This window comes from Episyrphus balteatus, chromosome 4 (assembly GCF_945859705.1).
Source record: "Episyrphus balteatus chromosome 4, idEpiBalt1.1, whole genome shotgun sequence".
NCBI classification, from domain to species: Eukaryota; Metazoa; Arthropoda; class Insecta; order Diptera; family Syrphidae; genus Episyrphus; species Episyrphus balteatus.
This window is the reverse complement of record NC_079137.1, coordinates 34,538,018-34,554,853: the sequence shown is the minus strand read 5'-3', so window position 1 is coordinate 34,554,853 and position 16,836 is coordinate 34,538,018. Positions and strand designations below refer to the sequence as shown.

General features: G+C 31.3%; 1 protein-coding gene across 7 annotated transcripts in view; it reads left to right on the top strand.

Annotated features, from left to right (window-relative positions):
• LOC129918901 (serine/threonine-protein kinase 10) overlaps positions 1-16,836 on the top strand; it is a 247,701-nt gene that overhangs the window by 31,115 nt on the left and 199,750 nt on the right. For 4 of the 7 annotated variants that reach the window (XM_055999655.1, XM_055999656.1, XM_055999653.1 and 1 more), the window contains exons 8-11: positions 2,359-4,725; positions 4,786-4,892; positions 4,966-5,098; positions 5,460-7,247. In XM_055999655.1, the coding sequence (XP_055855630.1) occupies positions 2,359-4,725; positions 4,786-4,892; positions 4,966-5,098; positions 5,460-6,464 (3,612 nt within the window). In that variant the 3' untranslated portion in view covers positions 6,465-7,247. Of the gene's footprint in view, positions 1-2,358; positions 4,726-4,785; positions 4,893-4,965; positions 5,099-5,459; positions 7,248-9,425; positions 9,917-16,836 lie in introns of those variants that run through there. The other 3 variants (XM_055999660.1, XM_055999658.1, XM_055999657.1) reach the window with 2 other exon arrangements.

The following is a 16,836-nucleotide window of genomic DNA, read 5'->3' as shown; positions in this document are numbered from 1 at the left end:
AGAGACTAAGTGAAGTCAGATCTCAGATGTAATTATTAGTTCGATCACAACTATAATCGAAATATCATTAAAGTTGTAATTACACTATGTTACAAAATAAAAATCATGTCAATTACTTTGGAAATGACCTAGCAGAGGTTGTAGGTATTAATGAGTACATCATATTTCGGCACTTGAAATTTTTCGTAGACCCTCAAAATATAAAAAAAAAAAAATAGTCAAAAAAGAAAAGAAATTTCAATTTTTTGGGACAATGAAAGAAATGAAAAAAAATATTTCTCGGTTCATAATAATGGTAGAAAATTTTGTATGGTCTTAATTTTTAGAAAAAATGTTATTCTTTGTAACTACGTTTAAAAAATTTTGATATCGATTTTGGTTGCTCAGATATATAGTATATTAAATACTGTTCATTTTTTCTTGCCCATGATAACACAAGCCAAATAAAAAAAGTGTCAATACTTTTGACCGGACTTGCTTATCTTTATGTATTTTGACGTGCTGAATCCGAATCTAAAGTCAATTTTGCCCAAACACCCTCAACATTTTGATAAAATTTCAAAAAATCATGAAAATTGTGGTTTTTTGCAATAAATTGAAATTTCTTTCTCTAGTAAAAAAACCATAACTTCCACAAATTCTATCTGTTTTTAATGAGTAAAAGCTTTTTTGATTCAGCATAAATAGAACAATAAAACTGTTTATAAAAAAATTTCCAAAACACAAAATGTAGCTTAAAACGGTCTCCGAACTCTAAAAAACTGTGAAAAAATGTTGTACTTTTAGATTCAGCCCATAAAATCTACACCCAATTAGGTGCTTGCTCAAAAAGAAAAAGTACTCTTCTGTTTAGAACTGTAAACAAATCTGAAATTGAATTTCCAAAGTAATTGACATGATTTTTTATTTTGTAACACAGTGTTATTATTATTTTAGAGGTATTTTATTTAAATAACCATTATGATTCGCTTAGAGCCGTTTTCTCAAATATTAAAGCTTATTTTCTATTTTTTTCCCTGCATAAAAAAGCTCAAAAGCTGTATTCCGTCATATTTCCCACATTAACTAGCTATCCTGCAATCTAATTGAGTTTTTGTGTAGCATTTAAATATGTACATACGTACATTGGGTCCAAGTTTTAATCCCAATTTTTTTTAAGAACAACAAAAAATAGAGTTCGTTGCAAATCCCCTTTTTTCACTCTCTCTATGTCTTCAAAAAGTGATAGATTCTTTTTTTGAACAATTGGACAAAAATATTGGTTTATCCTTTTTTATACAAAATTTAATTTAAAATTTAAATGCATTCGTATACGAATGTGAAACATTTGAATTTTTTTGGTATAATCACTTTATAATTTTTTCAACAGGTTAATGAATGTTTTTATACATTGTGTAATATTTTGAAAATGACATCATTTTTTTAAAGTTAAATATTTTTGTATATATGTAAATGTACTTTTGTCTAATTTTTTAAAATAATTTTTTTTTTGATAAAAAAAAAGTTGAGACGGGCTTAGAACTCAACGTACCTCTTTTAATTTTAATGGTCAATAAGATATCCAGTCGTGCATTTCATTTTGTTTTTGTCTAATTATATTTGTACCTTTTTGTATAAACGGCTTTATATGACTTAAAACCAAGACATGTTGCAAATTCTAGTCTTTTTGTATTCAATTTAAATTCTATGATCTTTCTTATTTATATTTCGTTTTTGTATTTTGAAGGTAAAACTTATGAAAAAGTTGTTGAAAATATATTTATCTTCGTTTTGTCGGAATCGTCGGTCTCGTCGACAGAGACTTTTGGTTGATGTTCCAGATTTTGTCCAAGAGAATTACTTGAGGTGATTTCGTTTAGAAAAAAAATATGTCACATTAGCTCTATTCTTTCATGTGAAATAATATTTTTTATTTGTTTTTGTAAATTCATTATTATATAGTAAACGAATGGATCCGAATTTCGTTGATTTGGGTACCCAAAGAGAATAAACTTCCAATTTCTATTAATAAGTTGATGCCAGAAGATATCACATAATAAGGTTGGGTAGTAAAACATTTTTTTCATAAAGTAGAGCGCTGGATATTTTTGTTTTGTAATTTGTTCACTTGTAAGAATCGATTTATTAAAAACAGGTCTTGAACAATTGGTTATATTTCTAAGAATAATATGATCTAATTGAGTTTGACTTCATATCCACTTGTCTTTATTTCGTTTTCTCATGAAGCTTAGGAGCATTCGCTAAGTGAAGAAGTTCAAATTAGATTTAACGCATTTGTATATTTAATTTAATTAAATTTAAATCACTTTATTGCATTGGAATCAACATATACTAATAATATTTTTTAATATTCTTTAGGTTATTAAAAAAGAAAAGGGTAAAGCGCCACCACCACCACCATTGATGATTATTTCACAACAACAACAGAAGAAGGTCTCTGAGTCGCCAGAAATTAAAGATAACACAGATACAGCTGCTGCTCTTTTGAAGGATATTATCAAACCTCCACCAGAATTCGAAGAGGATATAAGCATCACACCGGTTATTAACAACAACATAATTGAAGAGGAGACATCATCAAACAAAGAAGAAACAATAACGGTTGAATTTAAAAAGAGTTCGAATGAAGAAAAACAAGTTATACCGATAAGCAGAAGCAACTCGGGTGATGATCAGTTAAAACCACCGTCTCCGACTTCATCTTCATCAATATCAGTTACTTCTACTCCATCGAAAATTGTTTCTATGGGAACAACTACAACGACTTCTTCAAATACATCGCTTATCACAATTAATAGTGGCAGTGGAGAGGAAGATAATAAGAGCATCTTGCCCAATAGCCTTGCGTCGAATGTGAGTCAAATAACTGTCGTAACGAGCACGCATCCTCCCGTAATCATAGATAATCCTCAACAAAGAGTTGATACACCTACAAAATCAAATAGTAGCAGCAGTAGCGAAGTTATAATTGTATCCAACGAACTTAATAAGACACATGTAAATGAATCGTCAACAGATGATGATTATCCGTCATTGGATAGTTTGGAACATTCACCACGTAAACAGTCTAGCATGATTGTTATCAATGAAGACGAGGCTATGGGCAACGCACCGAAATCTGCAGCGGTTCCCACGAACGCTCGAAAATTAGATGAGAGCGAAGTACTGATAGTTAGCCCCAGTTTCGTAGATGAAGACTCTGCTTATAACACAGCCTCAGTAGGAGGCATGGACAATCATCTGTTAGACACTAGTCACGTTTCTGTGGTTACAGTTGGCGAAGAGATTAAAGTCAAAGACAGCAGCCACATTCGAACTGCTGAGTCAAGTAGTGATTTGTCGTCGGTGGGTCCGAGTGAATGTAGTGACGATACTCGTAGTAGTAACGAACACATTCTAGCAAAGCCAGCCAACAAAATGAACGGTGGACAGTTGGTAAAAACCACATCGGTCTCTGCGTCTCGTGAAGATGTCAGTATCATTGTGAATCACAAAAAGACTTTGCCAGAGAAGCGCATCTCCCCAGACAGCAGTGTAGGCTCAATGGAATCACGAACACATAGCGAATGCGGATCTGTAAGGTCTAGTGGCGGAACACCTATCCGCGGTGTGATCAAAATCGATCGCAGTGATGCCGAGAGTATTGCCACCACTACTAGTCATGATAGTCGAGAGCAGGAAGAGGATGTTATCATACGACGCAAACCCTCACCTCCAAAGGTGGTGCCGACCAAAGAGGAAATTGAGCTGCGTAATCTTCGCAAAAAGACCCGCAAACGTACCAGAAAGTTTGAAATTGATGGTGTGCAAGTGACCACGACCACAAGCCGAGTAATCTATGGCGATGATGAGACTGGCCGATTGTATGATGACCATGTGTTCAGAAAGCAGGAGCTGCGAGAGTTGAAATTGTTACAGAAGCAAGAAAAGAAACAACAAAATGACTTGCAAATGAAGGAGCAAATGGCCAAAGAGCAACAAGATCGTCGTTTTGAACAAGAGCGTATAACTTTAGAAAAGACATACGAAAGTGATATGGATTCGTTGGCTCGGCAACAAAAGCAATTAATTGAAAAAACAGAACAAAATCAAGAAGCTGAGCTGCGTTCATCTTCGAAACGAATTCGCTCTGAGCAAGAACAAGAGTTGAAAATCTTCAGGGAAAATCTTAAACAAGAGATTCGTTTGCTTAAGCAAGAAATTGACTTGTTACCCAAGGAAAAACGAAAGGATGAGTTCAAGAAACGACGAGCAGCCATGGAACTAGATCACGAAGAAAAGGAGCGACAATTTTTGGATTCTCTGAAGGAACGTCACGAATTATTGTTGAGACGAATTAGTGAGAAGCATCGTGATCGTTTGGCAACAATCGATCGTAATTTCTTACAACAAAAACAAAATGCTATGCGTACTCGGGAGGCTCTGATCTGGGAACTAGAAGAAAAACATTTGCACGAAAGACATCAATTATCGAAACGTCATGTTAAAGATATGTGCTTTATGCAGCGGCATCAAATGATTATTCGTCATGAAAAAGAACTTGATCAAGTGAAACGAATGTTGCAACGCAAAGAAGAAGATTTGTTAAAGAAGCAATCGGTTGAAAAGCGAGCTTTACCAAAACGTATCCGCGCCGAACGAAAAGCCAGAGATCTTATGTTTAGAGAATCGTTGAGGATATCAACAAATCTAGATCCTGAAGTTGAGAGAGAAAGATTGAAAAAAGTAAGTAAAAATTGATAGAAAAAAGATACGCCAGCTAAACGTTTATTTTTTTTTTTACAGTTCCAAGAACAAGAAAAGCGACGCTACAATCAAGAAGAGAAGCGTTTTGAAATCAAACACCAAAAACAACTGGAAGAATTGAGAGCTACTCGTGAAGGAGCAATAAGGTAAACTTTTAATTAGTTATTTGTGTTTTTTCTAACCAATGCACACTAATTAAATTTTTTGTGATATTTTTAGGGAACTGGAGCAACTGCAGAATGAGAAACGCAAGGCACTAGTCGAGCACGAGACTCAAAAATTAAAGGAGATCGATGAACGACTCCAAAGAGAGTTACGCGAGTGGAAGGAACAACTAGTTCCACGCAAACAAGTGAGTCATAAGTTTTTAATACATGTATTATACAACATTTGCATGCGGGTCTTAAATGGGTTTGGTTCTGGTTTAAATTTGAAATATTTTGCATGAGAATAATCTAAAAAGAAATTTAAAAGACTTAATTTAAACCATTAAATATATATTATTCTTATATATTTTCCTAGATTAAGACAATTATAAAATAAATTCTTTTCTCTCTCTCTCTTACTAATCCTGTTAATGCTTACCTGGAATCTATTAATATTTGCTATATCTTAAAAAATAATCCTTATAAAACAAATAAAAACAAAAAACCTACACACAATATTACAAACGTTTTTGTGACATAATATAACTTATATCGAACGCCGAATAGAAACTAGTGACCAAACTAGAGCATATGGTAGATATGTATGAACAAAAGCATGGACCGGTTCCAGAACGATCTATATTCGATGGTGAAATTGAAGTGCCAGTGCATTTGCGCAACAAAAGTTTGTCTTTGTCTCGTGGTGGTTTTCTAGGCAGTCTAACGCGATCTAGGACATTCCTAAGTCTTTCCTCAGACTTTTCAAGTAGAGGTTTCCGAGGCTCGGCACCGGATTTAAGTCGCAGTATGCCCAACACTCCTATCACGGGCACAAAACAACCAAACAATCATCGCGTTTTAATGCCAACTATGTCTGTGGAATCGGTAATTGAAGAATCATCTTCACCACAACATAGCATTTCATCATCGGCCAGTGGGAATGTTAGCAAAATTTATATTAGAGATCCATATAGCAGCAACAACAACAACACTGAGGGAACCTCGGTCGAAATAAGACGCAAAGAAGATACATTACTCCCGCGTTTATCATCGACCCTTCCTAACAAAAAGTATCCTCGTTACAGTAACGAATCCCATATTACGAGAGTTACATTAGGAGGTAATTCTGCCCCCAGAAGTCCAGTTGATGAAACTCCAACTTTGACAACATTCCGTCCAACATCTGTTGATACTTCTTCCATTGTTGTGGATCGTTTTAAGAAACCATCTAACAATGTGTTATTGCCAAAGACCAAAGAAAATATTCTTCATTCATCGTCTTCATTTGCCATCAAACGACCATCTATAGTATCACCGAGATCCTCAATAACATCTGCTCAATCAATGCACAATATTTACGAAGCAAGTGCATCAACATCTCCTACTTCATCTTTATCAACGCTAAAATCAAACTGGGGACCAGTGCGTGGATCGAATAGTTTCGCTGATGGCGTTAGTTTATCGTCCCTTTCATCGTATACCATTCCAAGAGTGTCACTTGCAAATAGTAGCCAAAGAATCACAATAAATGGGAAAAAACCTAAAGAACTTAATGGAAATTCTGCTGACTAAATCAATTTCCTCCGTAACCACATCCTCATTTTCCCTTTCGCTTTACATTTCTATGTTGTTCAGTGACTCTTATCTAAAAAAAAAAAAACACTCATTTTCTTTCTATTTTTCAATGCTATACCTTAGTTCTTTCTGCTTTCTTATTCTAATTTCTTTCTGTTCATATTGTTCTTTGTCTCATGTCTCTATGTGTATGTTGTTTATCAACAATTAAAAGTGCCAGGATTCTTGTGCCCCCGGTGCAGAGAAACAAAACACGATGCTTTAATATATTAAACCAAAAATAAAATAAAATAGAAAATAATCAAAAGATGCCAAAAAAATTTAGTAAAAAAAAAATGAAGGAATTCTAGCAAGTAATTAAAATAAATAAAAGTCAATTTAATCGCATTTAAGTAGTAGAAGAATTTATAATTTGTATATATTATTATTAACCTTATAACAAAACCAACATTAATTGTATTTTTAACTTAAACAAAAAAATCATTCCATATTAAATAAAACAACAACATCACAATTTCTTTTATTCGATTTTATTTGCACTCATTTGCATAATAACGCTTGCTTCACCATTAAGTGTTTTTAATTTCAATTTATCATTGTTATATCCTATATTCCTTGAATGAAATCCTATTCCTATATTCCTTAATACAAATCAAAATAAAAACTAATATTAATGGACTGCTGAATTGCTACACTATGTTGCTGCGGCAAACAAATTTAAATAAATTATGTTCTAAAATTGAAATTTAACCGGAATTAATGTGTTGAAATGAAAATTAATTTAAACAAAAAAAAAAAAAAATAAAATTAAAATGACTGCTCTGATGGTGGATGGGAACGTATGCTCGAACGTTTGCGTGAAAGGTTGGTTTTTAATGCATAAATATTTTGCTTGAGATGCTTGTTTATATAATTAATAGTTTTTAAATTTAATTGCATGCAATAAATTTACAAAGCAAGTTATTTTAAAATTGAAAATGCTTCTTTATTTTGTTCATAAGATGTGACGTTGCTATCAATTTTACGTTTTTATTTTTTGTAAAAAGAATTTTTGTACATTTACTTACATTTGGTCTCATTGCACATTTTTAAAGTCCAAAAACGCTGTAAAAGTTTTTCTTCTTCATGCACGTTAAATTTGCGAATAGTAATTTTTGAAAACTAAGTTTTCAAAGCACAAAATATCGACATTTTAATACAAATGTGTAGTATGTATGTATGTACCCTTTGTTTTTACATTTTAGTATACCATTTGTTTTTTTATTGAGTTGCTTGATTTCTATAATGTACTTCTGTTTAGTGGAGTTTTGTTTTTGGTACTCGTATATTTCTTTCCATGCCGGTTTTCCAGTGCTCGACATGAAAATTATCGCCTCTTTAAGAGTTGAAACAACTCACGACAAGTTCTTTCACTAAAAGCAACCTCACCGTAAGCACTTTAGAGCACTCAATTGGCCTCAAGTGAAAGAAAAAAATCAACAATATTAACGGTTTAGCCAAAATGGAAAAGTTTGGTTTTCTCAAAAACAGCTCCAACGATTTTGATTTAAAAACAATACATGTAATGTGGAAAATACATTATAATAGTCGTATTTTTAAAATGAAAAAAAAAAACATTTTTCACTGCTATCAACGATATTTTCTTGCCATAGAACAGTTTTCTTGATGTCTGATTTTCTCCTAAATGACACGACCGATTTCCAAGAAAAAAAATGAAAAGGTTTTAGTAACTGTAAAAAAATTTTAAAAAGATCATTTTTGGATTTAAAGGGTTTCAAACATGTTGAATTTTTACCAAAAACACATATCTTATGCATTGTTGGAAAGGTTTGAATTTTTTTTTTATTAAAATCTAGAATTGTCGCTATGGCTGACGTTATAAAAAAATTTAGATTTTGGAAGTGAAATGAAGGTTGCTATAAAAAACGAGATAGGTCCCCAACTAACAATTTTGCTTCTATAAAGCTTTATAGAAGCAACAGAAGCATCTGTAAAGCTTTATAGAAGCAAAATTGTTAGTTGGGTCTTCTCCCGAATAGTCTTTGATTATTAAACGATATTATTCTTAAATCCTATTCTTTACATGCTTTTTTTTTTTAATTTTATAAATCCTCTCCTTTCCTAACTTTCAATTTTTGCTGAAGCTTTTTTTTCCAAATACAGTGCATGTATTTAAAAAGCATTTTATCTACATTCTTTTTTGTATTCGTTCTAAATTTGTTTAAAGCTTTGTTCATATTTCGTTACCTTTGATGTTATTCACATACAAATAACAAATCACTGTCGGTTTTTTAATGTTACATATCGTCGGCCTCATATGGAAACCTCGTAACTCAGCCTTCTTTCAAAAATGACTTTTGAATGCCACTTTTAAGAAAATATGTCAGCGGAGCAGCCCAGCAAATTTTAAGTCATTTCGAAAACTCTAAATAGACTTAAATTCAAATCTTACACAGCACGTTACTCCCAAACTACTCTGTTGTTTATCTACTCTTTCGTCTCTCCTGTAAAATTTTGAGTTTGGAAGTTACAAGGTTTTTAATGAGGCCGATGATATTTGCAATCATATAAATTTGAATTTTATTTATATTTTGGAAACTTGCTTGTTATAATTCTGTAGACAGGTACTGGTAGAGCCCGAAAACTTGTGTTTAAATAAAAAAAAAGCAGGATCATAACTGTTGTTAATCCGATACTTTTGATACCTTCCTCTTGATATTTTATTTTTTTTTATTTAATTTCTTTTCCGATCGTACCTACTTGCTTTGTAAATTTATTTTTAATTAAAAAATAAAAATAAATTCTTGCTGTAAATATAAAAACGCCTAAAAATATTTTATAGATTTATACATTTTTATATTTAAATTATACTATTCTTTAATATTATTTTTATTTATATTTATTTAATATTGGTTTACATAATGAAAAACTAAATTCTTTTTTTAATAATTAATTTAGCGTTTGGAAGAGACATTTTCTCAGCAACTCGATGAAATGGAATCACTATACGGCGGTGCGCTTATAGTTCCTATTCCTTCAGACACCTTACAGCGTGATTTTACCGGGTCTACACGTAGCAGTCTATCATCATATTCCGAAGGTTAAATTTTTGTCAAAATCTATATATTTCTGAGCAAAACATAAAATATGATTTCTGTGTATTTATAATTTATTTACCAAACAACAAACAAAAAAAACAATTTTTCTCTATATTATATTACCTGTTGTTTAGTCTCTTTAGTTTAGATAACATTAAAGTTTATTAATGTTAATATAAATAAATTTAAGATTACTACTTTTGTTTGTATAAAAAAATCTTTTAGAAAATAAGGTATTCTACTAATTGCCTTTTTGTTGTTTGCTTTGAAATAAAGAAAGAACCTATAAATGTGCAAGCAAATCAAAAGATCCAATTTTAGCCAAACATTTAACAGAAAAAAAAAACTAAATGAGATTCTTTTACCTCCTACCCGATGGTAAACAAATATTTTTTCTAATTTAGATAAATTCAATCATAGAATCATCATTCATTACAGAATACAGTTGTCCAAAAATTAACTTCTTCCAAAACTATACCAATGCCAATCAACACTAAAAAATTAGATAAAACTAACAAGCAAAAATATAAAATAACATATTTTTTTAATGAAACAATACTAAAAATAAAGAACGAAATTTTATACACGCCAATAAATAAATTAAAAAAGAAAAAAAAACAAACAAAATTAGTTGTAATTATAAATTAACAAAAGACAAAACAATTATTAAATTAATTTTTTTTTAAGTAAACATTAAACATAAGTAAATTAAGTAGTTTTTTTTTTTGTATAATTTTGAAGAAAAAAAAAAGTTGAAAAGTCAAATTAAAAGCAAATTGTTTGTACATAGTTCTACACTTTTAATTTTTGTATTGCAGCCAATATGTCAAAATTTTGTGTAAATATAATAATTTTTGCCTCTTGTTTATTTATAATTACTCACACACACACACAAAACACAAACACTTTTTTTTTCTCTTCTATGTTCTTTGCCCATATTTTTTTTGTTTTATTATTTACTTTATTTAATAATACACATATAAAATAACTGAATTATTAAATGATTAAATTTAAATTAAGTTTTAACAATAAAATTGTTTGTATTCTGACCGAGAGCTACAGCTTTTGATTCGTTTTATGGAAAAATAGAAGAAAGTATATTTATATGTTATTTAATTATTATCTTTTTTTTTCTCTTAAAATGAGTTTATACATATATGTACGAAAATCAATTTAAATAAAATGTATTCAACAAAAAACAATAATTTGTATCGTGTTTTTTTTTTTTTGTTTGTTGAAGTAATGAAGTTCCAGCGAAAATATCAAATTTTCACCTTTAAATGATTTTATATAACCCAGAATTTTGTGGAATTTTTTAGGACTCGCTTTACAATATTGTTTTTGTATAGGTACAGGGTGTCGCAAAAGTAATGGCTCAAACGAAATATGCTGATAGGGCAACTTAAGGGTTCTCAGAATTTGGTAACTTGTTTATCCCAAATCCTTAAGGTTTTCGATTAAATGCAGTTCTTGTGAAATTTCGAAAAATATCTGCTTTGAAACAATGTTTTAGTCCCCCTGTTCATAATAGATTTTTTTTTACAAAACTTTTACTAAAACATTGGTTAATAACACTGTGACAAAAAAGGTCGAGACTTGTATTAAATATCGAAGATCTTATTTGATCTTTTATATTGGCAAAGAAAAAAAATCTCATACAAAGGTGGTTTTCCTATTTTCTCTTAAACTAGAAGGTATAGAAATAATATCGATGAGTTACGTATTGAAATCTACAGTCTTGGAAAAAATAGTATTCAATGTGTTTTTTAAAACTTTTTTTTTTCCAAATTTTAACTTTGAAATCAATTATTTCCAAAAAAAAATTGATTTAAATAACTTTATTTAAAAATTAAAATTAAGTGTACAATTTCGGCTTTTGATATCATTCATAACTGTTAGTAGTGCCGCTGTTTTAAATATTTGGTGTGAATTCACAGACGCATCACTGCAGAGATGATTTGCAATCTTTCCTGTAGCACATTCATAAACGCAAATAAATAGCATCACTTAAAATGTCAATCGTTCATTATTGCAAATTTGGATAAACTGATGCGTAAATATCAAACAAAAAAGCATCAAGAATTTTCTTGATAAGTTGTTGATGCCGACGCGATTTGGAGTAAAAATGGAGGAAAAGGACAATGAAAAGTATTTAATCAAATTCTAAATTGTTTATAAATGAATAAATTTGATGAAATTTTGGGAATATTTTAACAGCGCACAAATTAAACTACTAAAAGAAACCAGATTAAAATATGAAGGTGAATTTATAGCAGGCAGAAAATCGAAGTCAGTAATGTGGAGGAAAGTTCTAGAGGAGATAAAATGTGTGGCTCTAGATTTTAACGCAGGCCTGGGATGGGGACGGGGAGCTAACCAAGAAAAAACGTAACGAAAAATTATTACACTTATGATGGTGTGTGTGTATATGCATATGATACGATTGTACGAAGCTTGCATGGATGTGTGAATGGTTTTGGTTCAGACAGAGAGGGTTATATAAATTGTGTTAGACAACAAAGAAAGGAGTAAGAAGAAGACCATAAATGCTGTGTGTGCAGAATAAATCAGAAGAAAAAAAATTATGTGCAGAGATACCCAAAGGAGATGGGAAACTTTCGTACGTTTTACCCCCCAAAACCCATTTGTTTATTTCGTGTTGTTGTAATCTCTTTTGTATTCGTGAATAAATGTGAAAAACACACATAGTGTAGCCACGGTGTTTTTCCGCACACCTAAGCAAAAATGTCAATTTTTCACGCATACTTCGCCAAAAATGTATATTTTTTCACGCATACTTATCCAAAAATGTCTAAAGCAGCTTGTAGGCAAACCGCGTATGACGTCAGAAGTTTCTCATCTCTTTTGGGTATCTCTGATTATGTGTATTTTCTTTTCTTTTGTTTTCTCTTCCCATTCTTCGTTTCTTGTTCAACTTGTTGTGATTTGTGAACGAGTAAAGCGTTGCATTGCGTTGCGATTGTAGAGAAAAAGTATTCTGTAGAAGTTTATGACATGAGATTGTGTGTATGCATGTTTTCAAATGTGACCTTGTTGTTGTAGGTATATGAATTGATAGGTAGATACAAAACATGATCATTGGTTTTGTGTAGGGTAGGTAAACAAATTATAATTGCATAAGTTGACAAAAAATGCAATGCAATAGCTTAACCGCGGCAGTCCTCGAGTGCCACAAGTCTTTTTTTATTAGTATCACGTCCATCATTAAGCTAAAATTGTTTTTAAACGTAAAACTTTTTTTCAATAAGCATCGCATCGTAATCAGCTGAGCAACGATCAGCATCGCAAAAAAGCAGTGATGCTTTAGTAGTTTTAAAGAAAAATTGTCGTTTCCGCCTAAACGGGGACGTCTAAACGTTTCGGTCGCGTAAAAAACGCGTCCCAAACGCGTCAAAAACGCGTCCCAAACGTGTCCAAAACGCGTCGAAAACCCGTCAGAAATGCATCCAAAGCGCGTCCGAAAAGCCGTCCAAAACGCGTCCGTAACGTTCCCAAAACGCGTCCGAAACGCGTCAAAAACGCGTCTAAAATGCGTCCGAAATGCGCCCGAAATGCGTCCAAAACGCGTCCCAAAGGCGTCCAAAACGCGTCCAAACGCGTCAAAAACGCGTCCGAAACTTGTCCAAAACATGTCAAAAACGCTTCCGAAACGCGTCCAAAACGCGTCCGAAACTAATTTTTTTTTATCTTAACAAATGCCCTTATTGCGAGTGTCGTTTTTCAATCGATAGACGACTTTTATCCTTGTTTTTGCTTCTTCAGTCTTTGGACCTAAAATTTGTTTACAGGATTAATTAACTCTGAGCACTTTAAAAACTAGCCTCAGCCTTAAGGTTAGTGAAACTAAAGTGAGTAGAAATGATACATGCTATTTTTGATTGGTAATGTATATTTTTATTGAGCATAATCACGTTTTATACAATGTTATGGCGCATACAGTGGCGTATTGAGGGGGGGGGGGGCTCAGGGGGCTCAAGCCCCCCCAAGCCTCCAAAATCATGTTATTATTTAGCTGGTTTCATCATAATCTACATGATTAACTGAAACTTGTTCGTAAATCTTAGAGATTTAGAGGCAGCTCAAATGATCGAGCCCCCTCCAAATTCTGAAATGGTGGTTTGTGTTTGTTTGAGTTAGTGCCTTAGTTCACGTTGAGGGTTGGGATAATTTTGTTTAGGATTTGAGTCCAATTCAGAATTCTTAAAATATTTTTTTTTTTGTTATTTTGACGTCGAATTACATCACCGTTAAATTTTGCAGACTTCTCATGCAATCACGCCGTATTTTATTGTCTTGAGTATATTTGTTTTTTTTTTTTTTTTCAAAAATAATATTTTTCTGAAACATATTGGAAATCGAAATTTTTATATCTCCTTTTGATTTGGATTAAAAAAGGAACATATTATGAAAAAATATATAATTCGGATTAAACATCAAAAAGTATTTCATTGAAAATTAGTTTTTGAGACTTTCACGTTCTGCATTTCACTTTTTGAGCATTTGAGTGAAATTAGATGTTCTGTATTTTTTCACTCATTTAAATCTTCTTTGATCGAATTCAATTCATTTTTTTTTTTGTCGTGAATTTGTGACTTTTTCAATGAATCTGCAATTTTTTGACAAAATATTTAATTATTGTAAGAAATATTATATTTAAAATGTGCTAAGACCAAAAGACTAATTATTCTAAACAATATTGACCACTCTGTTCTCTTGATTTACTTTCCTATAATTTAAAGAATAACCGATCAAGCCTATTTATGTCTATGTACCTACGTACGTACGCATTAATTTTATATTTTGTCATTATCATATTTCTCTCTTTACTTACTGTACAATCGAATGACTTACGTTACGTTACCTACTAAATCTTATGTACTTTCTCTTAATCGTTTCAAAATATTAACTGTTAGTTTAAAGTTATGAGAAATATATTATTTTACCAAATCACTTGTAATAAAGTTCTCGCTAAGACAAGACGTGTCTCTGTTTTTTTTAATGATTTTAATGATTTATATTTTCGCATGTAATTAGTAGTTTTGCATTAAGTTTTAATTTATTTGCTTGCTTAAAGTAGTTTGATATGCTAAAGTAAATGCATTATATTATCAAACTTATATTTTTATTGTTTTGTAATGTTTATTTGTTGTTAATTTAAAAGGCATTAAATATAATTCATCACTGCCTCTGTATTGCAACCTCATTCGCTTTACACTTTACCTAATTAATTTTAATTTGAAAACCTGCAATAATATCGTCCATGTTCTGCATTTCACTAATGTCGAATTCCTTTCAATCCAAAAATCGAATTTTCGGCGATCTCGAAGCGAATTTTTTCTGAAAATCATGTTCCATAGAAAAAAAATTCGCCTCAAACGAAGCAGAATTCGAATTTTTTTTAATCCTTCTTTTTTGAGAGATTTACACGGATTTGCACACACACTTGGAACATTTGACATTTCTCAAACGTCAAGCTGAAAGATTCCTTCGTGTTTTTTGAGAATACCAACTTCAAATATAATGGAATATCGTGTTTTTATTCCGGAAAAATATGAAATAAATAAAAAAAACAATATGCGATCAAAATATAATTTTTCTTGGTGTAGTTCTTGTGAAAAAGTCAAATTACTGTGACTTTTCTTCTCGTGATTGTCTTCAGGAAATTTTTTTCTCTGTAAAACCACAGAATACGGCCAAATAATTAACCTTTTACTTCATCTTCACTCAGATCTTGATAGTATCTGCAATTTCCTGTTGATTTGGATTAAATTAAATTTATATTACCGAAGCAAATAAACAAAATTATTGATCAAAGGAATCTTTGGTTTTATTTTACAGAAATTGTTTTGATTTCAGCTTGAAGTTCGTGTAAAAATTGTTGTCAAATGACACACACACAATCGCAAAAAGAATTCGGTTTGTTTTCATGTTCCTTTTTAACATCAAAAATTCGATTTTGTTGAGGCGATTCTAAAAATTGAAAGGAATTCGACATAACATATTTGATATGTCTCGCAAAATGTGACCTCTTTTTTTTTCATTTAAATTCTGCTTTTTTCCATTAAAGTTACCAATAAAATTGCATCCATGTTCAAAGCAGCAGTAATTTTACTTTAGCAACAAAATAAAAATGGATAATCTTTCTGTTTTGACAGTTCGATGCATTTTCGAAAGTTTCGAAATCGATCGAAGATCAATTTCACGTGAAATTGAAAAGTGATTTCAATTCACTTTCGGTCGAATTTCGGAACATGGGCGTTTATATCGAATAAAATGATGAGTGCAGCTCAAAAAATTAGACGTGATAGGAATAAAGATTAAAGATTACTCAAAACCTCGCTGTTTGTGTAAAATGTTTGGAATACAAGAACTTTGATAAAAACACTATTTTGAATATGAAGGAGGACACAGTACTACGAAGTCGAGAGCACTAAAATGCTACTATACCACTTTCAGTACTGCAGCACATCGCTTTTGTCTCGATCAAAAATGAATAAAAACAATCATTTTTATCAAAAAACAAAACCGACTTTCATGGATCAAAACTGTGTTTTATGGTTTTTCTAATAGTTTCTATGGCCAGAGCGAAATTAAAAATTAAAATTACCACATTGTAGCCACCAGCTTTCCAATACAAAAAGAATTATCAAAATTGTTTCACTCAGTCCAAAGTTATGAGGTAGCAAACATAAAAAAAAAAAAACAAAAAACAAAACAGACGAATTGAATACCTCCTCCTTTTTGGAAGTCGGTAAAAAAGAAAAAAATTTCATAATTTCAACATATAAAAAATTTTCAAGCCCCCTCCAAATTTTTTTCTGGATACGCCACTGGGCGCATAATAAATAACTATGCTATAATTTGCATAGTTTCATTTTAATTTTTTTTTTTGATTTGGGAACTACTAAGAACAGATATATTTTATTAAATACATATTTCCAAATTAATATAATTGATAGTGGACAAGGAGATGCTTAAAAATAAAGAATAAAACAATTTTTTTTGGGTGGACTTTCGACGCTGCACAATTAAATAATATGTTTGTTTAAAATAGATACTTTTTATAAAATACAAGAACATGGACGTGTTAATAATTATCTTATCCGGAGAGATCACCATGATCAAATAACGCTTGATCGTATAGTTGTGCAACAACTCGTCGACCTGCAAAGAAGCGACCGTGTAAAACATCACGACCTCGAACGCGTCAAAAATGCGCCCAAAACGCGTACGAAACGAATCCAAAACTC